Source organism: Meriones unguiculatus, chromosome 3 (assembly GCF_030254825.1).
Source record: "Meriones unguiculatus strain TT.TT164.6M chromosome 3, Bangor_MerUng_6.1, whole genome shotgun sequence".
NCBI lineage: Eukaryota > Metazoa > Chordata > Mammalia > Rodentia > Muridae > Meriones > Meriones unguiculatus.
The window spans coordinates 160,690,960-160,718,927 of record NC_083351.1 but is presented as its reverse complement, the minus strand read 5'-3'; the positions used below and the strand labels follow the sequence as shown (position 1 = coordinate 160,718,927).

General features: G+C 38.5%; 2 protein-coding genes across 5 annotated transcripts in view; both read right to left on the bottom strand.

The window, feature by feature from the left end:
* The window catches only part of LOC110542447 (UDP-glucuronosyltransferase 2B1-like), a 35,634-nt gene extending 17,118 nt beyond the window's left edge, over nucleotides 1-18,516 (bottom strand). Inside the window, exons 1-4 of the mRNA XM_060378812.1 lie at nucleotides 18,452-18,516; nucleotides 16,493-16,598; nucleotides 10,551-10,682; nucleotides 5,609-5,696 (exon numbers count right to left, since the gene is read on the bottom strand). Of these exons, the coding sequence (XP_060234795.1) occupies nucleotides 5,609-5,696; nucleotides 10,551-10,682; nucleotides 16,493-16,598; nucleotides 18,452-18,516 (391 nt within the window). The remainder of the gene's footprint in view (nucleotides 1-5,608; nucleotides 5,697-10,550; nucleotides 10,683-16,492; nucleotides 16,599-18,451) is intronic.
* Nucleotides 18,517-23,013: 4,497 nt separating this feature from the next.
* The window catches only part of LOC110542446 (UDP-glucuronosyltransferase 2B1-like), a 32,444-nt gene continuing 27,489 nt past the window's right edge, over nucleotides 23,014-27,968 (bottom strand). The window contains exons 5-6 of one of the 4 annotated variants that reach the window (XM_060380866.1): nucleotides 25,902-26,121; nucleotides 23,014-23,657 (exon numbers count right to left, since the gene is read on the bottom strand). In XM_060380866.1, the coding sequence (XP_060236849.1) occupies nucleotides 23,378-23,657; nucleotides 25,902-26,121 (500 nt within the window). In that variant the 3' untranslated portion in view covers nucleotides 23,014-23,377. Of the gene's footprint in view, nucleotides 23,658-25,901; nucleotides 26,122-27,968 lie in introns of those variants that run through there. The other 3 variants (XM_060380867.1, XR_009590937.1, XR_009590936.1) reach the window with 3 other exon arrangements.

The window sequence follows — 27,968 nt, the reverse complement described above, 5'->3', positions numbered from 1 at the left end:
GAAACCAATAGCTGGTTCTTTGAGAAAATCAACAAGGTAGACAAACCCTTGGCCAAACTAACCAAAGGACAGAGAGATACTATCCAAATCAACAAAATCAGAAATGAAATGGGGGACATAACGACAGACACTGAAATATAAACAATCATTAGGTTTTATTTCAAAAGCCTATCTGCAACAAAATTTGAAAATCTAAATGAAATGGACAATTTTCTTGATTGATTCCACTTACCAAAGATAAATCAAGACCAGTTAAATCAATTAAATAGTCCTATATTCCCTAAGGAAATAGAAGTGGTTATCAAAAGTTTCCCATGCAAAAAAGGCCTAGAGCCAGATGATTTTCATGCAGAATTCTACCAGACCTTCAAAGAAGAGCTAACACCAATACTCTTCAAACTATTCCACTAAATAGAAACAGAAGGAACACTATCAAACTCATTCTATGAAGCCACAGTCACATTGGTACCTAAACCTCACAAAGACCCAACAAAGAAAGAGAATTTAAGGCCAATTTTCCTCAAGAACCTCGATGAAAAATACTCAATAAAATACTTTCAAACCGAATACAAGAACACATCAATGATATCATCCACTATGACCAAGTAGACTTCATCCCAGTCATGCAGGGGCGGTTCAATAAACGGGAATCCATCAATGTAATCCACCATATAAACAAACTGAAGGAGAAAAACCACATGATCATCTCTTTAGATGCTGAAAAAAGCATTTGATAAAGTTCAACATCCATTCATGTTTAAAGTCTTGGAGAGATCAGGGATACAAGACACATACCTTAACGTAGTAAAAGCAATATACAGCAAGCCTATAGCTAACATCAAACTAAATGGAGAGAAACATAAAGCAATCCCGCTGAAATCAGTGACAAGGCAAAGCTGCCCACTCTCTCCATATCTCTTCAACATAGTTCTTGATGTCCTTGCTAGAGCAATAAGACAATGAAAAGAGATCAAGGAGATACAAATTGGAAAGGAAGAAGTCAAAGTACCACTATTTGCAGATGATATGATAGTATACATGACTGATCCCAAAAATTCTACCAGAAAACTCCTACAGCTGATTAACACCTTCAGCAAAGTGGCTGGTGGCAAAATTAACTCAAAAATTCAGTTGCCTTCCTGTATAGAAAAGACAAAAAGGCTGAAAATGAAATTAGGGAAACAACACCCTTCACAATAGCCACAGAAGACATAAAGTGCCTTGGTGTGAACCTAACCAAGCAATTCAGACTTGTATGAAAAAAATTTCCAGTCTCTGAAGAAAGAATAAGAAGAAGATATCAGAAGATGGAAAGATCTCCGATGCTCATGGCTTAGCAGGATTAATATAGTAAAAATGGCCATCTTACCAAAAACAATCTACAGATTCAATGCAATTCCCATCAAATTACCAACACAATTCTTTACAGACCTTGAAAGAAAAATTCTCACCTTCATATGGAATAACAAGAAACCCAGAATTGGTAAAACAATTCTCTACAGTAAAAGATCTTCTGGAGGTATCTCCATTCCTGATCTCAAGCTGTACTCTAGAGTAACAATACTAAAAACAACATGGTACTGACTGGTGGATCAATGGAATCGAACAGAAGACCCTGAAATAAACCAACACATTTATGGACACCTGATTTTTGACAAAGAAGCCAAAACCATTCAATGGAAAAAAGATAGCATCTTCAACAAACTGTGCTGGTCTAACTGGATGTCTACATGTAGAAAAATGTAAATAGATTCATACTTATCACCCTGCCCAAAACTAAAGTTCAAGTAGATCAAAGACCTCAACATAAAACCAGACACACTACACCTCTTTGAAGAAAAAGTGAGGAAAAGCCTAGAAATAATTGGCACAGGAAACAACTTCCTGAACAGAACACCAATAGCATAGGCTCTAAGAGCAACAATCAATAAATGTGACCTCATGAAACTGAAAAGCTTAGGGTAAAGCAAGGGACACTGTTGTCAGAACAAAATGACTGCCGACAGACTGGGAAAGGATCTTCACCAAACCTTTATCTGATAGAGGGCTAATATCCAGTATATATAAAGAATACAAGAATAAAATAAAATTAAACAGCATCAAATCAAGTAACTCAATTAAAAAATGGGGTACAGAGCTAAACAGAGAATTCTCAATAGAGGAATATCAAATGGCCACAAAACACTGAAAGAAATGCTCAATGTCCTTAGTTATCAGGGAAATGCAAATCAAAACGACCCTGAGATTTCACCTTACACCCATCAGAATGTCTTAGATCAAAAACTCAAGTGACAACACATGCTGGAGACGTTGTGGAGAAAGAGGAATTCTTCCCCACTGCTGGTGGAAATGTAATCTTGTACAACCACTCTGGAAATCAATCTTGCACTTTCTCAGACAATTAGGAATAGTGCTTCCTCAAGATCCAGGTATACTACTCCTAGGCATATATCCTAAAACATGCTCAAGTACATAATAAGGACATGTACTCAGCCATGTTTGTAGCAGCTTTATTAGTAATAGCCAGAATCTGGAAACAACCCAGATGTCCTCAACTGAGGAATGGATACAGAAATTATGATACATTTACACAACAGAATATTACTGAGCAATAAAAAAACAAGGAATATGAAATTTGCAGGTAAATTGTGGAAACTGAAAAAGATCATCCTGAGTGAAGTAACCCAAAAGCAGAAAGACAGACAGGGTATATAATCACTCATAAGTAGATATTAGACATATAATATAGGATAACCCTACTAAAATATGTACACCTAAAGAAACTAATCAAGAAAAAGGATTCTGGCTAAGATGCTCAATCCCCATTCAGAAAGGCAAAGAGGATACACATCAGAAGAAGGAGAAAACAGGGAATAGGACAAGAGTCTGCCACAAAGGGCCTCTGAAATCCTCTACCCTGTAGGTTATCAAAGTAGATGCTGAGATTCATGGCCAACCTTTAGGCAGAGTGCAGGGAATCTTATGAAAGAAGTGGGAAATAGGAAGTTCTGGAGAGGAAAGGAGCTCCACAAGTAGACCAACAAAACCAAAAAAAAAAAAAAAATGGCTCAGGGATCTTTCCTGAGACTGATACTCCAACCAAGGACCGTTCATGGAGATAACCTAGAACCCCTGCACAGATATAGCCCATGACAGTTCAGTGCCCAAGTGGGTTCCATAGTAATGGGGAGAGTGATTGTCTCTGACCTGAACTGATTGGCCTGATCTTTGATTACCTCTCCCTGAAGGGGGAGTAGCTTTACCAGGCCACAGAGGAAAACAATGCAGCGACTCCTGATGAGACCTGATAAACGAGAATCAGAAGGAAGGAGAGGAAGACCTCCCCTATCAGTGGACTTAAGGACGGGCATCTGTAGAGAAGGGAGATGGACGGTGGGACTAGGAGGGGAGGAGGGAGGGCTTTACAGGGGGATACAATGTGAATAAATTGTACTTTATAAAAATTAAAATAAAATGAAAAGAATCACATTTGAAAAAATATTCTTATGGCAAATAGAGTATTTATATAGAAATATTTATGCTACTGCATCTTGAATATGTACTATACAGTCAGTAAGATGGTGGTTATTGGAATCTAAGGCAATGTAGCTACAATTCATCTTGAAATACATTAGCGCTTTGTAGTAATGATAGAGCATTTGTTTGCACAGAAAAGTAAAAGGTAGTGTGTTGGTATAATGTTCTTTTAAAATGTATGTCTTACCCTTGTTAATTCAAATGCTGATTTCCCCACCCCCAACTCTCTGGTTTCAATCTGGATATTGCATTGTGATACTCACTATAAGTATCCTGTCTCAACTCTTGTGTAAACAGGACACAAATAAAGCAAGTAGATACAATGTTGTGCAATGGGAGGAGCCAGAGGACAGGAAAGAGGGGAGGAGCTAGAGAACAGGAAGGGGGGAGAAGGAGGAGGAGCTCGAGGAGAGGAGAGCCTGAGGAGAAGAGAGCCCGAGGAGAGCAGAGCTGGAGGAGAGAGTTTGGAGGACGTGGAGCATGAACCAGACCTAAGATTTCACAAAAAGCAAGTATAATGTGGGAAATCTAAATGTTAGGAAACTGAGGGCTTGGAGGTTTAGGAGGGAGTAACTATTGCCCAGCATTGTGTTCTAGGTTAACTAAAAACCCAGTCTCTGTGTGGTGATTTGGTTATACAGCTGTTTAAGATTAACAGCAGCATTACTAGAAGATAAGCCCATAGTAAATATTAATAACTTTTTACAACAGTAGTGGTTGAAAAGTGGAAACAAGCTAGAGAGAGAAAAAAAAATAATGGTGAAGATCAGACTTAGTAAGAAAATGGGACTGGGGGAGGGAAGGCCAGCAGAGAAAAAAGATAAATGGTGGGTAGGGGCATCTCTGTGACAAACTTGAGACCTAAGTCAGAATAGGACTCTGGGATGATATGAGGGGGACTCTAGTTGAGACTCCTAGTAACAGGGACTATGGGGGCTGAAAAAGAAACCCTCTAACTAGACAAGACTCCCACTGGAGGGAGAAGAACACCAATCTACCCATGAAAACTTATATCCAAAAACTTACACTGCATATAAGACATGCAGGGACAAAGATAGAACAGAGAGAGCAGAGTTGAGGGAATGTCCAACCAATGCCTGGCCAACCCTAAGACCCACCCCATGGAAAAATCCAACCCCTAACACTGCCAACGATACTCTGCTATGCTTGCTGACAGGACCTATCAGAGCTGTCCTCTGAGAGCTCCCATCCAGCAATGGTTAGAGACAGATACTGAGAAACGCAGCCAAATGTTGGGAGCTAGTGTAATAGTGGGGGGAGAGGGGAAGGATAAAAAGATCTAGAGGTGACAAGAGCTCCACAAGAAGACCAATAGAGCCAACTAACCAGGGCTCAGAGGGGCCTATGGAGTTTGAAGCACAAATCAAGGACTAAGTGTGGACTGAACCTTTGTCCTTTACATATATGTGATTAATGGACAGCTCAGGCTACATGTGGGCCCACTAGCAAGGGGAGTGGGGGCTATCTCTGACATGACCTCTGTTACCTGCTTGTTGATCACTTCTCCCTGATGGGAGTGCCTTATTAGGCCACAAGGCAAGAAGACAAATTCAGTCCTCATGTGACTTGATTAATTGGAGTGGGTGGGAAGGAGGGTCCCCTTTACTGAGAAATAGGGAAGGGAAGATTCGGGAGGGTGGGTGGAACTGGGAGAAGAGGGAGGGGCTTAAAACCAGAATGTAAAATGAATAAATACAAAACTCAATGAAAAAAAAAAGGAAATACAAAATCAGCAATGAAACAGGAGGGGCTGCGGTTTTCAGTGGCATTGAAGTCTGTAGTAGAATAAAAGAATGAAAATCTAAGGAACAAGAGACAAAGAGGAAATCTACGCAGTCTCTGAAAATTCTTGGGGCATTAGTATAGCTGAACTGAAGATACTTAGATTCTAGACATGGAGAAGATAGTTTTCAATAGCAGAATGACAACAGTGACAGGTAGTTATTTTCCATTTTGTGTTTCTGAAAATGAATATAAAAATTGTTTCATTTGTTAGTGTCTTCAAGAAATACTGTTTCCTGTTTCCTTTCTTTCCTGACCCCTGCATTACCAAGAAGGTCATTCTGGGGTATCCATTTGTACAGTCGAGTGTTGGATTCTAAGGTGTCTGGTTTCTTACCATCAAATCTCCACAGAACCTGTTACACACAGAAAACACCATACTCAGCTACAGAAATTCTAAAGCTTTGGTGTGTTTTGATTCTGGGGAACTGAAATTATTCAGTCGAACATTATCCAGGCAACTGGTAATGAAACAGAGAGAGGGGATTTAAAATAGTATGACATATTTAAAGATTGCAATATATAATCAATTTTCTGTATATCGCTTTCAAATAACTTGAGCATGATATTGAACTATACTAATTAATACAGTCTGATGATTAATGACAGATTCAATTGTTTATGAACTTTTAGGCACTCAATTTAATCCTAATTGGGAAAACTATAGCAAGTTAGTAATAATTTATGATTATGAATATATTGTATATAACCTAGTCCTTATTTTACAAGTTCAATATCACTTCATGTCTTTTTGAGTCATAGGTATATACTTTTACCTAAATACCCATGTTCTATATTTTTGTCTTTCAATTTATATTTGCATTTAGTCTATGAAAAAAAATCACAAAATTCTGTAAGTAACAAGTGTTATTGTTATTATTATTTACAATTTATTCACTTTTATCTTTTTATGGGGTTGTAGCACTCTCCTTTATTTCCTCCCCGTCCCACACTCCCTCCCTCTTCCTCTCCTAGTACTCTTCCCTACTCATTGATAGGGGAAGTCCTCTTCCTGTAATGTTTTACCCTAATCTATCAGGTCCCATCAAGACTGCCTGGATCTTTTCCATCTGTGTGCTGATTGGGTCTTGCCATCAGGGAGAAGTGATCAAGGAGCAGGCAACTGAGTTCAACTCAGAGACTGTCTGTTCTCTTACTAGGGAGTCACCATGGAGACTGAGCTGTCTGTCTATAGGCTACACCTGAACAGAGGGTCTAAGTCTTCTCTATGTATGGTCTTTGGATGATGCATCCGTTTCTGAAGTCTCCCCTTGGAACTGCATTTTTTTTTGCTTTGTTGGTCTTGTGTGCCTCTGTGTCCTTTGATATCCCACTTCCTCCATAAGACACCCTGTGCTCTGTCCAAAGTTTGGCTGTGAGTCTCTTCATCTGCTTTGATTCTCTGCTTGTTGGAGTCTTGTACAACCCCTTTGAGAATCAACCATGAGCTTTCTCAGAAAACTGGGAAAAGCACTACCTCAAGACCCGGCTCTACCACTCCTGGGCATATATCTGAAAGATGCTCAACCATACAGCAAGAACGTTGCTCAACTATGTTCATAGCAGCTTTGTTCATAATAGACAGAATCTGTAAACAACCTAGACATCCCTCCACTTAAGAATGGAAATTGTGGTGCATTTACACAATGGAATACTACTCAGCTTTCAAAACAAGGAAATCTTGAAATTTGCAGATAAATGAATGGAACTAGAAAATATCATCTTGAATGAGGTATCCCAGAAGCAGAGAGACATGCATGGTATATACTCACTTATAAGTGGATATTTGCCATATTATACATGATAAATATATTAAAATCTAAACTCCTAAAGAAGCTAAATAATATCTGTGGTCTCTTAGAGTCTGCCTGACACCTGCCCAGGCCCTTCTGGCTTTCATAGTTTCTGATGAGAAGTCTGGTGTGATTCTGATAGGTCTACCTTCATATGTTACTTAGCCTTTTCCCTTGCTGTTTTTAATAACTTTCCTTTGTTCTGTAGATTTAGTGTTTTGACTATGATGTGATGTGATGTGTTTCTTTTCCCGTCTAGTCTATATGCCTCTTGTATATTTATGGACATCTCTTTCTTTACATTGAGAAAATTGGGGAAGAGTCTAGAACTCATTGGCACAGGAGACTACTTCCTGAACAGAACACCAACAGCACAGGCTCTAAGAGCAACAATCAATAAATGAGATCTCATGAAACTGAGAAGCTTCGGTAAAGCAAAAGACATTGTCGTCAGAACAAAATGACAGTCTACAGACTGGGAAAGGATCATCACCAACCCTATATCTGACAGAGGGCTGATATTCAGGATATGTAAAGAAATCAGGAAGTTAAAAAGCAATAAATCAAGTATTCCATTTAAAAAGTAGGGTTTCTGAGCTAAACACAGAATTCTCTGTAGAGGAATATCGAATGGCAGAGAAACACTAAAAGAGATGCTCAACATCCTTAGCCATCAGAGAGATGCAAATCAAAACGACCCTGAGATTTCACCTTATACCCATCAGAATTGCCAAGATGAAAAATTCAAGTGACAACACATGCTGGGGAGGTTGTGGAGAAAGGGGAACCCTCCTTCATTGCTGGTGGGAATGTAAATTTGTACAATTACTTTGGAAGTCAATCTTGCACTTTCTCAGACAATTAGGAATAGTGCTTCCTCAAGACCCAGCTATACCACTCCTAGGCACATACCCAAAATTTGCTCAAGTACAGAACAAGGACATTTGCTCAACCATGTTTGAAGAAGCTTTATTTGTAATAGCCAGAATCTGGAAACAACCTGGATGTCCATCAATGGAGGAATGGATACAGAAATTGTGGTAGTTTTACACAATCGAATAGTACTCAGCAATAAAAAAATGAGGAAATCATAAAATTTGCAGGCAAATGGTGAGATCTAGAAAAGATCATTCTGAGTGAAGTATCCCAGAAGGAGAAAGACACACATGGTATATACTCACTTATATAGACCTATAAGATATGATAAACATAATAAATCTATACACCTAAAGAAGATAAACAAAAAAGAGGACTCAGGGTAAGATGATCAACCCTCACTTAGAAAGACAAATGGGATGTGCATTGGATATAGGAAAAAACAAGTATCAGGGCAGGAGCCTACCACAGAGGTCCTCTGAAAGACTCTACCTAGCAATGTATCAAGCAGATACTAAGACTCATAACCAAACCTTGGGCAGAGTGCAGGGAATCATATGAAAGAAGAGCGAGTTAGTATGACATGGAAAGGATAGGAGCTCCACAAGGACCAAATATATCTGGGCACAGGGGTCTTTTCTGAGACTGACACTCCACCAAGGACCATGCACGGATATAACCCTGAACCTCTGCTTGGATGTTGCCTGGGGTAGCTCAGTAACCAATTGGTTTCCCATAGTAAGGGGAACAGGGACTATTTGTGACAGGAAATTAAAGGCAGGCTCTTTGACCTCCCCACCCCCCAAGGGAGGAGCAGTCCTGCTAGGCCACAGAGGAGGACTTTGCAGCCAGTCCTGAAGATACCTGATAAAACAAGGTCAGATGAAAGGGGAGGAGGTCCTCCACAAGCAGTGGACTTGGAAAGGGGCAGGGAGGAGATGAGGGAGAGAGGGTGGAATTGGTAGGGAATGAAGGAGTGGGACATAGCTGGGATACAGAGTTAATAAAATGTAAATAATAATAATAATAATAATAATAATAATAATAATAATAAAAGAAGCTAAATAACAAGGAGGACCCTAGGGAAGATGCTTAATCCTTATTCAGAAAGGAAAACTGAATAGACACAGGAGGTGGTAGAAAACAGGACTGGAGCCTACCACAGATGTCTTCTAAAAGACATATACCCATGTTTTTAGGGTATTCATTATAATTATGTTTATTTTGATGCACAAAATATTGATGTAATTTACCATTTTTAATTAAATGTTTCTTTGTTACTAGGCAATGTATTTACTTAATTTCAGATATAACTTATTAAGGACAGTCCAAAGAAAGGTATCAGTAGAAAAATGTTAATTATGCTTTCTTTTGGTCTAAATACATTTTATGTCTAATATCAAACTGAGTTCTGAGGTACAAGTGTTCCCCACAAACTGGAATACAAACTGTCAGTCTTCACTTTCTGTATGCTCTGTGTCTGGTAAAATAAAAAAAATTATCTTCATGAACAGGAAAATCTGTATAAAGTTATCAGTAAATGTAGCTTGCAAACAGCCAAAGACTAGTGCTTTTAGGAAATTAGTCAATAGTACACTTTACAGAATTGAGACCTCTGAGAATCTTCCTAAATCGTTTTGGCTTAAACCTCACTCCATCTTAAATTCAATTTTCTTCCTCCAGTCAGAAAAAAAACCCAAAAATAAAAAAAAAAAATCATCTTAACCTGATGTACTGGAAACAGAGTTCCTGTAGATGCATTTATAATCTTATAATCAGAGTCAGGAACTTTTTCATCTTTTCTCCTACATTTTCCTCCTTTATTCATTAGAGAGAAGATTTTTCCTCTTTCTTTACAAAGATTTTTTTTTCTTACACATTTATATATGTGGCTGCTTTGCCTGCATGTGATTCTGTGCATTGTGAGCCTGCTGCCTGGATGCATGAAGAGCACATTGGGTTCCCTGTGAAATGAGGTGGAGACAGTTTGAGTCTATTATATAAATGTTAGCAATTAAGCATAGTTTCTGTGGCAGAGCAGCAGTGCTCTTAAATGCTGAGGCATCCCTCCAGTGCCAGCATAATATTTCTCATTATTTTGTTTGTTCTTTTTCTCCATTTTGTTTTACCTTTCATTCTTTGTTTTGTTGTTGTTGTTGTTTGTTTGTTTGTTTGTTTGTTTCTTCTCACTTCTTTTGAAATATTGACACACTGATTAGCCCAGGAAAGCTTGGAAATCACCACTAAGTGTAAACCTGCTTTAAATATGAGTGCTGCAACCACTTCATTTCCAGGTGCCAGGCTGAGAGGTATGTACAACCATGCATGGGTCTAAGTATAATCATTCAGTTCATAGTGTCAATAAGAACCAGACTAATATTTTATTCTCAGCAATTAATACTTTTCTTTAAAAATGGTGTTTGAGATGAATAAGAAAGCTGTCATTTTATTTTTCACACAGGATTTTTTTCCTACTCAAATCCTTTCAGAGTTCAATAGACTTAAAATACAATTGTCCTCCTAGGGAACACTTTATCTCACCTTCTGTGGGATCTGGGCAAGAGCTGATGCAACTGTATTGGACTTTTCTTCTGTTATGTTTTTAACCATTGACCCCAGAGAAAACACCACAATGCCATGTTCTCCAGGGCTCTGAACAAATTCTTCCTTTTCCTACAAAAACAATTGTGTGACATCACAAATGAATGGCAACATGGGAAACATTTAAAGACTGAGGCAGACCTTAGAGGTAGAAATAACGTACTTACTAGAATTATTTTAGGAAGACCAATGTGTCATTGCCTCAGTACTCAGTGTTTGGTGAGAGTGCATTTGACCAAAATATAGTGCAGTTGACCAAAATACATAAATTAGAGAAGAAAAAGTAATACTATTAGAGATGTCATTCAAATTAGCGGATCATTAGGAGGTATTTTAAAAACAGCATGAAGAGGAGGCAGAAAGATCCTACAAGCCAGGCAGGGTAGATAACATCGCAGTGTCTTCCAGGCACCACGAGCCTGATGCACCTATAAACTCACAGAGACCATGGCAACATACATAAAACCAACACACAGGTTCAAGCCAGATGAGGTTTCAGCACCAAGAACAGAAAATGATCACGGAGTCCACTTCTAACTAAGAGGGTATATACAACTCATACCTGATAGCAAAGGGGAAAACCAGTTCTCTCTAATGGACTTTCGCTGGGTCAGTCAGTTGTCTCCAGGGCTGGCCCCATGCCTGCCCTGATTCTTTTATTTTGGAGGCAATTTGTTTCATTTTGTTCAGCTTTAACAGTTTTGGTCTTATTGGTCTTTTTTGTATTTCTATTGCTTGGATTTTCTTTTTTAGTGCTTTCTTAGAGAGAAAGAGAGAGAGAGAGAGAGAGAGAGAGAGAGTAGAAGGAAGAGAGAAAGATGACATCAAGTATAGTTGGCTATGGGAATGGGGGTGAGCATTATCTGGCAGGAGCTGACCATAGTATATTATATAAAAGAAAGTTTTTTGAATGAATAAAAATTCAAGTACATATGGCTATTGTAAAGGCAATCATGACCCTCTTTTACAAAGTTCATATCCATATTTGCATATCTCCTGGTCTTACCTCCACTATTCTCCTTGTACTAATCTCTGTGCTTAAAATCTGTGTTATGAATGTCTTTCAACAAATAGTAACTCTGCTTTAAACATGAAGCCAATATGCAAACACAGCTGGAAATCTTGAAAGAAATGAAAGAAAACTGAGTATATAAGAAATTTAGCCTGGTGGTGGTGGTGTAAGCCTTTTATCTGAGCACTCAGGAGGTAGAGGCAAGCATATTTCTGTGAGTGTGAAGCCAGCATGGTCTCCAGAGCGAGTTTAAAGACAGCCATGGCCACACAGAGAAGCCCTATCTCAAAGATTCCCCCCCAAATAAAAAGAAAGAAGAAAAAAATCATTAAACCAGCTATAAAGAATACATAACGGTATATACTCACTCATATAGACATATAATATAGGATAAACCTACTAAAATCTGTATACCAAAAGAAACTAATTAAGAGGGAAGACTCTTGCTAAAATGCTCAATTCCTATCCAGAAAGGCAAAGAGGATGGACATCAGAAGAAGGAGAAAACAGTGAACAAGTCAGGAGCCTGACACAGAGGACCTCCGAAAAGCTCTGCCCTGCACACTATCAATGCAGATACTGAGACTTATGGGCAACCTTTGGGCAGAGTGCAGGGAATCTTAGGAAAGAAGTGGGAAACAGTAAGATCTGGAGAGGACATGAACTCCACAAGGAGAGCAACAGAACCAAAAAATCTGAGCACAGGGGTCTTTCTTGAGACTACTATTCCAACCAAGGACTATGCATGGAGATAACCTAAGACCCCTGCACAGATGTAGCCCATGGCAGTTCAGTATCCAAGTGGGTTCGATTGTAATAGGAACAGGGACTGTCTCTGACATGAACTCATTGGCCTGCTGTTTAATTATGTTCCCCTGAAGGGGAAGCAGCATTACCAGGCCACAGAAGAAGACAATGCAGCCACTCCTGATGAGACCTAATTGACTAGGATCAGAGGGAAGGAAAGGAAGTCCTCCCCTATCAGTGGACTTGGAGATGGGCATGCATGCAGAGGGTGGAGGAAGGGAGGGATTGGGACAGGAGGAGGGAGGGAACCACGGGGGGGATACAAAGTGAATAGAGTGTAATTAATAAAGAAAAAAAACAGTAATAAAAAAAAGAATACATAACAGAAATGCTACTAAATTGGATTCTTAAAGCGGAAAGAGAAGAATTATTTGGAAAGCCTTTCTGCCAAGATAGTACTTTTCTACTGTTACAATTTGATGAGAAAACAACATAATTTGTCCAAACCTCCTAATGAATATAGATGGAATAGAATTTGATGGAAAATACCTGTAAATAAAATTTAGTGGCACATTAACAATATCATACACCATTATATTAAGTTGGTTTCTTAATGATGGTTAAAAACATGACAACTAATAAGCTCCATAGTGTGTCTATAGAATTAAAGATAAAAAAATCACATGATCATCTCAACAATTATACAGGATGATTTAAAAAAAATCAGCAAACCTTTCAGATAAAAGTTCTGAAACACTTAAGTACCTGTGGAGGTATTTCAAAATAGTAAAAGTTGCATGTGACAAATCCATTGCCAAAATCATAATAAGTGAGTAAAATGAAAGTATATTTCTCTAATATCACAGACAAGATAGGTGCACACTAACAGACCCCTTACTCTATATAGTCTTTTTCCTACCCAGAGGAACTTGGCTAGAAAAAGAAATGAATGTGATACAAATAGTAAAGTTGGAAGTTCTCTGTTACTGACAGTGATACAAATCTATTCTTGCAAAGTTCTGAGCATTTCTCCAAAAGATTCTTAGGACAAATAAACCAATGGAAAGCCTTAAGAGATATGAAATAAACAACAAATCACTAATATTCCTTTGTGTCACAATGGAAATGATGAAAATGAAATCAGGAAGTAAATTTCATTCACAATAGTCTTCAAAATAGTGAACTTCATGGAAATAAACAAGGATAGAGGATTTTAAAATGAAAATTTCAGTTGATCAAAGTAATAGGTAGAAAAAAAGAAATCATCAGAACAAAATGATATCATATAGACTGGTAAAGGATCTTCACTAACCCTATATCTGACTGAGGGCTAATATCTATAATATATAAAGATCTCAAGAAGTTAAATAGCAGCAAATGAAGTAATCCAATTAAAAGTTGGGGTACAGAGCTAAACAGAAAATTCTCAATAGAGGACTATTGAATGACAGAGAAACACTTAAAGAAATGCTCAATATACTTAGTCATCAGGGAGATATAAATCAAAACAACCTTGAGACTTCACCTTAAACCCATAAGAATGGCTAAGATCCTCCTACTTGCTTCCTTCTCTTCCCCTCCAGATCAGGATGTCCCACCCTATCCTCTCCATTGCACAGCATTGGGGCTGGTTGTTAAATAGGCAATATAGAAAACAAATGGTGGCATGTTTACACAAACTTGAGACAGGTGATGCTTAGAATAAGCATCACAATGCGATTTAAACCAGATAGTTTGGTAGAGAAGTCAGCATTTGAATGAACAAGGATAAATTGTATACATTCCAAAAGAACATTATACCAATAATTATTCTACTAAACTTCCATAGTATCAACCTCACTTCTAATAACTTATCATTATACCTACAGATTCATGCATTTTTCAAACCTCATCACAGAAGTTTATATTTGTAGTTGATGGTGATCACCACAGAGGCCTAACCTGGCAAGGTACATAGAATTAGTGGGCATGGAATGCTCAACACTAAATGAGATATCTATACCCCATATAGCCATCCCAGGACTCAGGGATCATTGCAGAAGAGGGGTTAGAAAGACTGTAAGATTCCCTGCACTCAATCCAAAGTTTGGCTATGACTCTAAGCATCTGCCTGAGACCTGATAGAGTAGGATCAGAGGTAAGGGAAGGAGGACCTGCCTTTTCAGTGGACTGGGAGAGGGATATGGGTAGGGAAGAGGGAGGGTGGGATTGGGAAAGGAGGTGGGATAGAGGCACAAGGGGGATACGAAGTGAATAAACTGTAATTAATAAAAATAAAAAAATAAAGAAAGAAAGACTGTAAGAGCCTGAGGTGCTGGTTGACTACACAGCAACAGTGTCCTCCAGATGCAGCAGGGCAGGGCAAAAATCAATCAACTGTTTGTAACAACACGCACAAGCCCCAAGTGAGCTCAAGACAGACAAGATCACAGCATGGAGCTGAGCAATAGACATGAACTTCCACCGTTAGTTGAGGAGCTATTGGCAACTGATAACTTCTGGGAAAGTTTTCTTTAATAATACTGCTCCTGGTAGACTGACAACCCTCCAGTGGAAGGCCATACATGAAAGAATATACGGGCTGCACACATTTGCCTAGATGAATGAAAAATTGAAAGTGAACACAAAGTTAGCTGGGTAAGAATGGTAGGTGAATCTGGGAGAAGTTGTGGAGGGCTGAATATGATCAAAACACAATGTATAAAATTCATGGAGAAATAATAAAAGAGCAAACAAACCCATAGAACAAGTATAAGAAAGAAGCTTACAAATCTGCTATAATTCTGTGAGAGATGCACCAATTCTGCATGTAAGTTGAAGACAGCTCTTTTAAGGAATGGTATAGAGAATTATATTTATCTGCACACACAGGTGGAAAATAGAACCCTTCTCTCTCTCTGAATTATTTTGCTCAAAATGGCTAAACGGCATGAAAATGAGAACTGAAAGTTCAAAATCCCCCTTAAGATAACTCAGTGACATCGAGAAAGACAGTCATTTATTAATTAGAGCCTCAACAGCTCAGGATATGTACTGGCAATTGAAAAATGGGACAACTTCCTAGTAAGTGCTTCTGAAGAACAAAGAAAACTATCATCAAAATGAAGACACCCACTTAAGAGTGGGGAAAAAATCTGAACACTTGTCTACCACACCCACTCTGTCTTCAGTGTAGCATATCAATAGATTGTGCTACTAGTTGGGAGATATGCTTCCTATGGCAATAAGCTTCTTGGGGGTCCCTGGCAAAGTGCCCCCCCCGGCCACCTAAACCAAAAGGATGTATTCTGAGATTCCTACCCTTCCTTGGTTTAAGGGTTGGATTAACGAGCTTTTTGTTGTTTCTCTTGGTACAGCACAATTAACTATTCAAGGAAACACATTTCTGATAGATTATTAAAAGCTTTAGCAAGAATAGAGTAAAAGAAAAATAAAATCTTAGGAAAAGTAGTGAGTTCGATTCAGTATCAGGAATTGCTTGTGGAAAAACCAGACATTGTAGGTAATAAAAGGACAAGAGTTTTAGGGCTTTCTAAAGAAAATGTTTAATCAGGATCTGTTAGGATAAATGTTCTGGATATTCCCACTGCAGTAAAACTACTACAAAACCATTACCAAACACAGGTGTTTATGATGAGGCAGAAAGAAGATAGGTAAACATAGGGGGTCAAAAGGTTTTATATTATACTATGAGTTTTATGGACAGGCTAGCTCAAGCATCTTATCTCTAAGGAGGATTGTAAATCCTTAACAAGACAAACAGGAGGAATTCCCCATAGTGCTTATCTCTAAGAAGGATTGTAAATCTTTAGCCTTAACAATCCCTGGCCTTCTCCTCACTAATTAGTAGCAATAAAACTGCGTACATAGCCATGAGTTTAACGTTTTATGTTCTTTGTTTACCTTGATTAAAAGCTTTTAGGCCAAGATTTTTTGTAGACACTGCTTTATACCAGGTTGCCCTTTTTGTTAAAATGTAAACTTTGTAAATATTCCCGGAGGTATGTCAACTTTAAGGCATTTCTTTATGAAATAACTATAAAAGTGTTGGCTTGACTTCAGTAAATCGCAGCAGATTCAAAATACTCCTTGGTGCGGTCTCTGTCTGTCAAATTCGCCTAACCTGTGTCTTCCTGAAAATCCAAACCTCTGATTTCCCACAGTTGTGGGACCCTGACTGGGTCAGTCCGTGGCACTTGTCCAGAGTGTAGATCAATCTTAAAAACACTCTAACAACAATAGTAAAAAAATATATTCAATAAACATAGGGAAATAATACAAAGGCGTCTGTTTCTATAGAAGTACAAATAGCCTATAGTTATATAAAAAGTGGAAAGGGAGAAGAGGGCATAGTGTGTGCAACACTTGTAGATGTATCTTTCAACACCACATGCCTGCTTCGTCATCTTCCTGCATAGCTGAACCTGGAAATATTAGCAATGGGTTTTTAAAAGTCTTTTCTCCCTCTCTCCTCATTCTTTTATCTAACCCTGCACACTACCCAGGTCATTGTAACTATACAAGGATTCTAGGGCATATCCTGGGATCTCTGTTGCATATCTCTTCAACATACCTGCCTTTCTCTGATAACACAATGTAAAATATATATTATGTTATAAACAATATTTCTTAATTACTATTTTTAATAGAATATAATGTCTCTTTAGTGCAGACATTAATTCTTCTTTGTTTCTTTAGATAACCTACATATGTTTCTGGCATTTCCTATTTGAATAGGATATAAGTTGAATATCCTTATATCCTTATATTCCTTGAATAGAATATAAGTTCTTTGTTTATGAGTTATATCCAAACCCTTAAATCACTGACAACATTCTAAAAAGATTTCACATTTCTTGACAGTAGTGAGACACAGGGGTGTGTTAAAGTAAGGAAATAATGTACCTGTCAATTGGAAGAGAGTTCTAATCCACATTTTTATCTCTCAGGAAAACAAGTATACAGAAATAATGAAAAGAATTGTTTCCATGAAGAAAGGCAAAGCATTTTATCAAATGAAACAATATAGGGTTACCTCAGGCAGTGGTTTAGCTGGTTTGCAGTGGAGTCCTCCCACAAAATCAAAATTAGGTTAAGAGTGAGTGAGGAAATTCCAACTGCCAGTAAGTTCGAATGAGCCAAATGTCTGCTTTCCCCATCATGTCACCTAACATGGGTCTCCCTGTATCACAAAAGCATGTAAAAATATACAGTAGTGAAAGGATTTTGTCTAGAACACAGCATGTGATTTCTGGAGATGGGCTGAAAGACTGTAGACAAGCAATTTCCAATGTTTCAATTGTGATTTTTTTATGTAAATATATTAACACAAATTATAATTTGTGAAAAATTACATTGCCTTCCAAAGTTACACCAAGAAATGTGAAATATTTTGGCTATTGCAAAGAAGCTTGAAAATATTCAGAAAAAAATAGCTTTCATAGACTACTTAGTCTCCTTTGTACATTTTAGAAGCTAGTTGCTTGGTCTCTGGGGTTTCACATTGACTGTGATAATCTGTAAGGCAGGAATCAATTCCTTTTTGCCTTTTTCCTGTATTGTGGCCATCACAGGATATTAGTAACACTAACTTAGTTGTGTATTTCAAAGGTACAGCTGGATATTTCCATAAATAGTTAACATTCAGGTTCTTCTTACTATTACCTTAGGCAATATTTTATTCAACGTAAAGGCATTAAAAAAAAAAAAAGAAAAACCTGTGCATTTTACAGGAAGATTTTAGCCAGTGACGGGTAAGAGAATCCACAGGGGCCTTCTGTTCCCCCCTTTTGCAGGGGGAACCGATTGGCAGGAGCTCAGCCAATTGCTGCTGATGTATCCAATGATGAGCTTAGCAAGGGTTGAAGACCCCAGATTCCAACCTAAGACAGGTACCCTTCCCTTGGGATTACAGTCTTGCAAAAATAAAAGAAAGGGGGACCTGTATGGGGCCTTCTGGCACCTTGCTGCCCCCAGAATTCTAGGCATCTGGCCTGACCTGGCTTAATGGCCTACTGCTTAGATACAATAGTGCTTTCCAGGCTGACCTAGGGCTTGAGATAAGGTCATCTTCCTGAAATACCTTAAACCCTCCTCCCCATCAGGGCCTCCCAAGTAATACTTCTGAGGAACTTTGCAAACAACCATTATTAGCATATCTTGTGACTCCTCTGGTGGATCATCCTGTGATTCCTAGTCACTTAGTAACCCTGCCAAAGACAATTACATTCCTTCTGCCCTGCCTTCTCCCTATAAAGTTTTATGAAAAATTTGAATAAAGCAAGACCTTGATCAGAGAAACTGACTTGGTTTTCATTTCTCGCGTCTCTTGTCCCTTTCCATTCCCACTCCCCCATTCAGGGTCTCTGTTGAGAGATATGCGGGCTGGGTCAGTGTTTTGACTATGATGTGATGTGAAGAGTTTCTTTTCTGGTCTAGTCTCTTTGGTGTTCTGTAGGCCTCTTGTATGTTTATGGAAATCTCTTTCTTTAATTTGAGAAAATTTTCTTCTATGATTTTCTTGAAAATATTTTCTGGACCATGGAGCCTGGAATCTTCTTTTTGTCTATTCCTATTATTCTTAGATTTTGTCTTTTCATGTCATCTTTGATTTCTTGCATGTTTTGTATTTGGAACTTTTCTAATTTTACTTTTTCTTTGAGAGAGGTATCAATTTCTGCAAGTGTATTTTTAGTTTCTAAAATTTTCTCAAATTTTCTCTTTCATCCCTTGTGTTCTGTTGGTGATGCTTACCTTTTTGGTTCCTGATCTTTTAGTTCTCCAGCTCCAACCTTTTCTCTGTTTGTGTTTTCTTTATTAGTTCTAATTATGTTTCTATGTTTTGCACCTTTTCCTTCATCTGTTTGAATGTGGATCCCTATCTTTACATGATAGCCTCTAATTTTTTTGTTTGTTTTCTCTCTCAGTGCCACTAATTGTGCCTCTAGTTGTGCCTCTATATGTTTTGCTCTATTTCCCTGTATTCCTTTGAGAGCTTTATTTATTTCCTTTTTGTGTGTATGTGTGTGTGCCTCTAATATCTGGATAAACCTAGAATTGAGCTTATTTTCCTGTGTTTCTGATGAATTAACATGTCCATTAAATTTGGGGGTTGCTGGTGAAGCCATGATGTCCTGATTTTTGTTGGATGTGTTTTTACGCCAACCTCTAGCCATCTGCTTATCCTTAACACTTGATGTTTTTTTCCTGGAGTCTGTACTTCAGACTCAGTTTATCTTTCTCTGGTATCTAGCGTATTCTTCAGAAAGATTAGAAAGGTCTACCAGTTTGAGAGTGGATGTTGGTGTTTCAGCTGTAGCTAAGGGAGGAAGGTCGCAGGCTCAGGTGTACACAAGTGCGGGATAGCAAGCTCAGGCATGTACATGGAAATATGCCTTGAAGGACAGGGTAATAGAGCATGTAGATGCCTGGAATGCAGGAGGGGGTGAGGGTACTAGCATTGTTGGCACATGTGCAGGTGCCTTGAATACCTCAGTGGTCTATAGACCTGTTGTACTGTCCTCCTGGTATTCAGATCTATCTGAGCTCCAGGAATTGTTTGCCTGGGCTCCACTGGCTCCCACAGAACAAGGACTACAATGTGAGAATATTGTTCTAAGAATTCTTATGTTGCCCACAGTGGGTGTGTGGGTGGGAGGGATCTGATGTCTGGCTGGTAGGATAAAGGGACCCTGTGTCTGGGGTTCTGCATGCACTCGCTTGCAGGCCTAATCAGAAAGCACAGGGGTTCCCACTGTTCACCACTCTCAGAGTTGGGCCTTCAAGGACAAATGAGAGTGTAGGAGATCTTTCAGCTCTCTGATGTCCACTGTTTATCTGCTTGGCAGGGAGACCCTAACTACAGATAGACATTACTGTTGTCTCAGTCACTGAGGATGGAGGCTCCTGTTTGAGGTAGCTGACACCCCAGGCACAGACATGGGAGGCTGGTATAGTCGCCCACTTGAAGGCCCTGGGAGGTCCCTATAGCTGCCCACTGCCTCTGCAGACTTATGAGGACAGTGCAGCTTCCCATTGCTGCCACAGAACTGGGAGACTGGCCTCTGCTGTCTCAGTTACTGAGCAGGGAAGCCCATGTGTGGAGCAGTGGGTTCTGAGAGCTATTTCAGCCAAGGAGGGAGGCTCATGATTGGTTGCAGGGGGGTTGATATTCACCACTCTTAGTCCCCAGAGATGTCCATGGGTGACCTGGATCCAAATCGTCTCAGCTCACGGTTTGTCCCCTCTCGCTCAGGAAGCCTCAATGACAATGTTTTGGCTTCAGCTGCTCCTCTGTTCACCAATTTCAGAGTTTCAGATCCTGTGCGCCTCAGATATGATGCACGCTGGTGGCCACCATCTTGGATCTCTCCCATACTTTGATCTTTGAGTATACGTCCTTAGGAGTCTGTTTGATATAATTTTTATTTATTAAAATATAGCAGTAGATTCTCACCCACATTGTGTATCCCATCTGGCCACATTTTCCTGACCCAACATTGCTGTCAAATAAGAGCTTCACTTGTGGATCAAAAGAAGGGCTAGTTCTTAAGAGCCAAGCACTCCAGATGTTAAACAATGACAACTTGTACCATAAAAGTCATTCATCTCTCTCTGGTAAAATTAGATTTTTTTAAGTAAAATTATATTACATGGCTCCAATAAAAAAGTTGAATGGGAAATATACATTCATACAGCTAAGTGAGCTGACCTGTGGTATTTGGTTATTTAGTATACTCATTTAAATACTGGAGTGTGGAGAATTGCTTGTTTGTCAGGCTGCTTTGTTATTGAATTTTCAGTGAAAAACATTTTTTCACCTTGGCCTTCACTTGGAGACAGAGATAAGCAGGATGTTTTGCCAAGTTCTTTCCTTTAGTTTACTTTGGCCACACAAAGTAGTGGCCAAGGTAAACTATATTGACTTCTTGATGAACCCCTTTATTGTATTGAGGTGCTTTGTTCTGACTAAAGAAAAGCTAGGGCAAGATATCAGGAAACTATGGAAAGGGCATAGTGGGAGATGAGGGAAGCTGGGTGGGATGGAAGGAGACAAGAATGTGGCTGGAGCTGGGATACAAAATGAATAAATTGTAATAAATGTATAAATAAAGTTAAATTTACAAAAAGGGAATGTAGAATAAACCAGGTACTACAGTTTCTATTGATAGTCCTCCTGAGTGGATCCCTTGTGTGTTCTGTGTTGTTTTCTTTTAATTCTTACTCCCCACTCCGGGACTGTTTGACTCTGCTGGCAGGCTCCTGCACTAGAATATTACTGTCAAAGACAATGGTTTTCAGGTAAAGTGGATGTTGGTATAATGTTCTTTTAAAATGTGTATGCCTTACCATTGTTAATTCAAATGCTGATTTCCCCACCCCCAACTCTCTGGTTTCAATCCGGATAGTGATACTCATTATAAGCATCCTGTCTCAACTCTTGTGTAAACAGGACAAAATAAAACAACTAGATACAATGTTGTGCAATGGGAGGAGCCAGAGGACAGGAAAGAGGGGAGGAGCCAGAAGGCAGGAGAGGAGCCAGGAGAGCAGAGCTGGAGGAGAGAGCTTGGAGGATGTGGAGCATGAACCAACCCTAAGATTTCACAAAAAGTAGGTATAATGTGGGAAATCTAAATGTTAGGAAACTGAGGGCTTGGAGGTTTAGGAGGCAGTAAATATTGCCCAGCATTGTGTTCTAGGTTAACTAAAAAACCCAGTCTCTGTGTGGTTATTTGGTTATACAGCTGCTGAGGATTAACAGCAGCATTACTAGAAGATAAACCTTAGTAAATATTAATAACTCTTACAACAAGTGGATTACACTGAATTGTTTTGAGACTGTGCCAGTCACCAGGCTGAGCAGCTTTGAGAAGAAAATCTTGTTTTTTCTTAATAAAAAAAAAAATGAAGAACTGTTCTCAACATACATAAATCACACTATGCCATGAAGCAGCCTTTCCATTTCTAGAAAAACACTATCAAGTTATGTCTGAATTAGCTATGATATCAGAGTAGAACAGTCCTGTTTTTACATTTATAATTTTGTCCTACTCATGAGCACTCATAATATCCAAGCAGGATTAAAGAACAAGATTCATGGATTCATCAAACAAACAAACAAACAATCAAACAAACAAACTGTTCAGTAAATATCACATTGGTCTATGAAGTGGAGATACAAAATGAGTAAAACAAGGTTTTACTTAATGAATTTAATAACAGGTGAGTGTGAGCTGTCACTGAAGATGCAAATGAGTGGTACAGCCTCTCACAATGCTATGACATGACTGCCATTTGAATCTGTATTCATGATCTTTAGGATTCTTGAATTTTACTAACTTGAATAGAGAAATGAAATCTTAAGTGGGTCATATCATAGAACCTCCCTATTACTGGAATTTAAAGAAGGAGCAGGTAGGAATAATTGTGTTGAATGGAAGAATGTCCCTGCTTAGAGGAGGCTAGCTTTCATCACAGGTGTTCAGGAAATAAACAATGGGAGGTCTGTTTACCGTAAAATAACCAGAAACAATGGCTCTCTTTAGACAGGCAGAAGAGTGAAAAGTGAGTCTATTTCAAAAGCATGGCATCCAAACACTATTATTTAGGAGTAGTTAAAAAAAAGACAAGTAGTCCACCAAATGAAGTCACAGAACATTGAGTGTTTATAAAGGTAACTGATATTTAGACGGGCCTTTTCGAAGGCTTTATGCCCATGTGAATTTTGTAAACCACAGTTAAGCTCAGTGATTGTTGGAGATAATAGCTCCTCGGTTGCATCAAACATTCTAAACCAAACACACGATTTTATTTTTATAGCCTCAAGCATATATTTCACATGAAAATATGCCTGCTTAAACATGAACCTGGGAGAGCAATCTTTAAAGAAGATTGCTGGCACTGTCTTGGTTCAGGGGGAAAGAACCCGACAAGAAAACCTTTTCTTGCTGGAAGCAACTGGCAGAGGCTCATCTCTCAGAACTCTCCACTTCAGATTTCAATGCAGCTATTCTTTTTTCTTCTTTTTACCCAGGTTAGCAGTCTTGTGGCAACAAAAGAAGCAAAATTTTGTGATGATGAATACCACAGCTACCATACAGACCACCAGAAACCCAATCACATCCAGAGAGTGGTACTGGAACCAGCTGAGGTCATGAAGAGCTGGGCGAAGGTGCTTGGCTCCTTTGTTGCGCATGACATACTCAATCCAGAAGACAGCTCTGTCCAGGGGCTTCACTGGCTGATCATGGTGGATTCTTGACAATCTCATGGCATTCTCTTTATAGCTGAAGAAACAATGCACACAATTAAAAGTAAAGAAAAGTGAATTTGCAGGCTTACCTAACATTCGTTGGTTTGGAAAATATCTCCACAAATGACTCAATACTAACCACATAGGTTTGCCACACAAGTGCTGTGTTGTGTAAGGTGGCAGGGAAGACAGTTTTATGGCAGAGAGGATAATGCAATATTTTTGTGTAGCACATTTTCTTTTCTGGACTTTGTGTGTAGCTGACACTGACTTTGTGCTACTTAATGAACTCCTGCATCCACATCCAACTGATTAGCTTACCAGCATACACCAGCACCTCGGTTACATGTCATGACTGTTTTTGCTTTGTTCGCCAAAGGATTTTTTTTTTTTTGTAACTGGAATTGTTGCAGTTGAACAATATTTTTCAAATTGTTGAGAGAAAATTAGTAGGGGATATCTATATCTATATCTATATCTATAGATATATGAAGAATATATAATGCAGTATTTAAGACCAATAAGTAAAGTAGACACAGAATTGTCTTAAACTTTACAGGGACCATGTAGCATGGTGGATATCTGCTTTCCAGTTTCAGTTTCTCTTCTTCTCTTACTACCTCTTTTTCCTAATTTCTATCTATAACTAGATACTTGTTGAAAATGAAATTAAAATACTGGTTGAATTATGATTCTCCTTTGCACAGAACTTCCATCAGAATTCTCACCACAATGAAAAAAAATCCACTTCTATTTCTAGCCTAGGAGACTGTGTATGTAAGAACCAGCAGCATTTTCTCCCGTTATTCTACCTCTGGACATTCTGATTAGGTACGTTTCTGTTCGGGTAAGACTTGAAGCTGCCAATGGTTTTCCTCTGGGTTTGGTATAAATTTAATTTTCATTTCTTGAGTACGATCTATGCATCATGCTAGCTTTTATCTCTTTGTCCAGGTCTTAACATAAATATCTAATAACATAGGCACTTTTGTTGACACCGTTGGCTTAGCATTCTTTGATGCTGGTTATGACCTCAGCAGACATGATATTTCTTTTACAGTGATTAACATTATAAACTATTTTAGAAGATAAGCCAGAGCTTCCTTTGCAGTGTTGGGCTGCAGTAGAACATGCCTTTTATCTGAGCACTTCAGAGGCAGAAGCAGAATGTTGTAGACAGTTATTGATATTTACTATTGTTTTAACTTCTTGTAACGCTGCTGTTAATCCTCAGCAGCTGTATAACCAAATCACCACAAAGAGACTGGGTTTTTAGTTAACCTAGAACACAATGCTGGGCAATATTTATTGCCTCCTAAACTTCCAAGCCCTCAGTTTCTTAACATTTAAATTTCCCACATTATACTTGCTTTTTGTGAAATCTTAGGTCTGGTTCATGCTCCACATCCTCCAAACTCTCTCCTCCAGCTCTGCTCTCCTCGGGCTCTCCTCTCCTCAGGCTCTCCTCTCCTCGAGCTCCTCCTCCTTCTCACCCCTTCCTGTTCTCTAGCTCCTCCCCTCTTTCCTGTCCTCTGGCTCCTCCCATTGCACAACATTGTATCTAGTTGCTTTATTTGTGTCCTGTTTACACAAGAGTTGAGACAGGATGCTTATAGTGAGTATCACAATGCAATATCCAGATTGAAACCAGAGAGTTGGGGGTGGGGAAATCAGCATTTGAATTAACAAGGGTAAGACATATACATTTTAAAAGAACATTATACCAACAAGGATACCTCTGAATTTGGCACCAGCTCAGAGGTACAACATGAGATCCTGTTTAAAAAAATAATGATATTGCTGGGTGTTGGTTTGGTGCTATGTATTCTAATGGTAATTACTGGTCCCCAAGATCTGGTTGCTGCCCAGAAGAGCACATTCAGTATACTTGTCCTTGTTGTATAAACTTTGCCTGAGAAATTATTTCTGATGGTTAATAATAAAATGCTGACAGACCTGGGCAGGCCAAAAGAAAGTAGGTCTGGCTAAAGTTTGAAGGCTTTGAGGACAAAAGGATCAAGAGAGAGGTATTAGAAGAAGAAAGGAAGAGGGGTCTGAGACGGTTGGTGTGAAATAGCACATGGTTGATCAGCATGGATGGAGAAATAGTTACACGTACCAATCATAATGGCACATACTTTTAATTCCAGCACTCAGGAGGCTGAAGAAGGCAGGTGTCTATGAGTTTGAGGCCAGTCTTGTGGTTGTATAGTGAGACACTATCTCAAAAAACTAAACAAAACACTAAACATAAGCAAAAAAAAAAAAATAGACTCACGAAGGTTCATTTAGGACAGTCCTCAAGGCAGTGAGAAGGTTTGTAGTTGACAGTGTGTGAACATCCACTCTAACAGCTGCTCCCTTGGCTACCATGTGGTTAATATTATCAGGTTGATCTGCACGCAAGGGAATCCCAACAATTGGAATGCCATGATAGATTGCCTCATAGATGCCATTGGTTCCACCATGAGCTATAAAAGCTTTGGTTTTTGGATGACCTATAAAGAGAAGAATTTCTATATAATTATTGATTATAATACTAAAAAGAGGTAAAATATAATGCCTCAGAAGGGGACTGTTATCATAGAAAATATATTATTAATGCCACAAATTTGCAATGAAACTGCTTTGGATTTTTTTTTAGCAACTCTTAAATGCAAAGGAGAGCTAGGAGAATGTTATTTGAAAAATGTAGCATGTGTTTCAAGACTTGAAAAATGAAAAAGAGATTGTCATACAATAAACTAAAGAAAGATTGTCAGTAAAAGAATTCAGTGGAAAAAAAAATCCACATGGTTACTTTATAGTACCAGGCATTAAATTCCTCTGAGGCTTTGAAACATAGAAAAGAACCCACAACTAACACGTTTTCAAACCAGTGTAATTTCTAATTGCAATCGAATTCTTTGTCCTTATACACACTTATCAATATAGCTTTCATTCCTCATTGAAGAAACTTCTGGGTTTTTTGTTGTTGTTGTTTTGTTTTGTTTTGTTTTGTTTTTTTGTTGTTTTTTTTTTTTTTTTGTTCAGCAGACAGAGATCATTAGAGAAAGCCAGAATTGCCAAAATGCAGAGTACAACAGACCTTTAGGTACAAAGCTCCAAATGATACATCTACAACACATGTAAGGCTCAGAGAACATTTCAGAAGAGAAGGTAGAAATATAGAAAAGTCATGAGACAAGGAAATCTGCTCTGAGATTGTGTCTTTATATAGTACAGGGAGACTGCAGTCACTGAATCTCAACTTCATAGTGGCCTAAACAAGATCATTGTAATGAATATACCAGTTGATATGCCAATGTAGAGGTGGAAAATTTCACTGTGCCCTTTCCCCAGATGAAGAGGCACAGGTACTTAATGAGTGCTGGTGGAGAAAGAATCAGTGTTCCTCAAGGACAACTCCAAATTTATTATCCAGTAAGAGATGGCAAGTCCAAAAGCACATAAATAAGGGCAATCCTAAATGGACTCAGCAGGTTGTATCTGGGTATTCATATATATGTACAGATGTAATAAAATAATCAGGTAGAAAAAAAGTATTTGGGAAGGGAGAAGGTAGATCTGAGAGGAGTAAAGAAGAAAGTTGGAGCTTTGGGTTTAATTTGACTAAAATATATTGTAGGAAATTTGTTGGTATAATGTTCTTGTGGAATGTCTACAATTTACCCTTGTTTATTCAAATGTTGAATTCTCTACCCCACTATATCTGGTTTCAATCAGACATTGCATTGGATTGTTTATTCTAAGTATCTGTTGTCTCAAGTTTTTGTAAACAGGCCACCATTTGTTCTTTGTATTGTTAATAAAAAAAAAAAACAGCCAATTCTGAGCAAAGGAGAGAATAGGGTGGGACATCATCGTGTAGAGGGGAGAAGAAAAAAGGGAGTGGGAGAAGAGAGATCTGAGAGTAGAGATTGGCAGGAGAGGACGTGGAACCAAGAGGAGAGATGAACCTGAACTAAGATATGACTAAAAGCAAGTATTTGTGTGTTATCTGAATGGGAGGAATGAATGTGGGCTTGGAGGTTTAGGATGGAATAACTGTTGCCCAGCATTGTGCTCTAGGTTAATTAAAATCTGAGTTTCTGTGTGGTGGTTTGGGTATACAGCTGGTTTAGGAATAACCTCTGTTAACTAAAAGAAAATTTTATAATAAATATTAATAATCAACAACAGAAATTCTCAAAGAATTCACCACAATGTTACATTAAAAATTCAAATGGTAAATAGAATATTTATATGGAAATAGTTATGCCACTGCATCTTGTATATGTACTGTACACTAAGTAAGATGGTCACTATTGGAATCAAAAGCAATGGAGCTACAATTCATCATGAA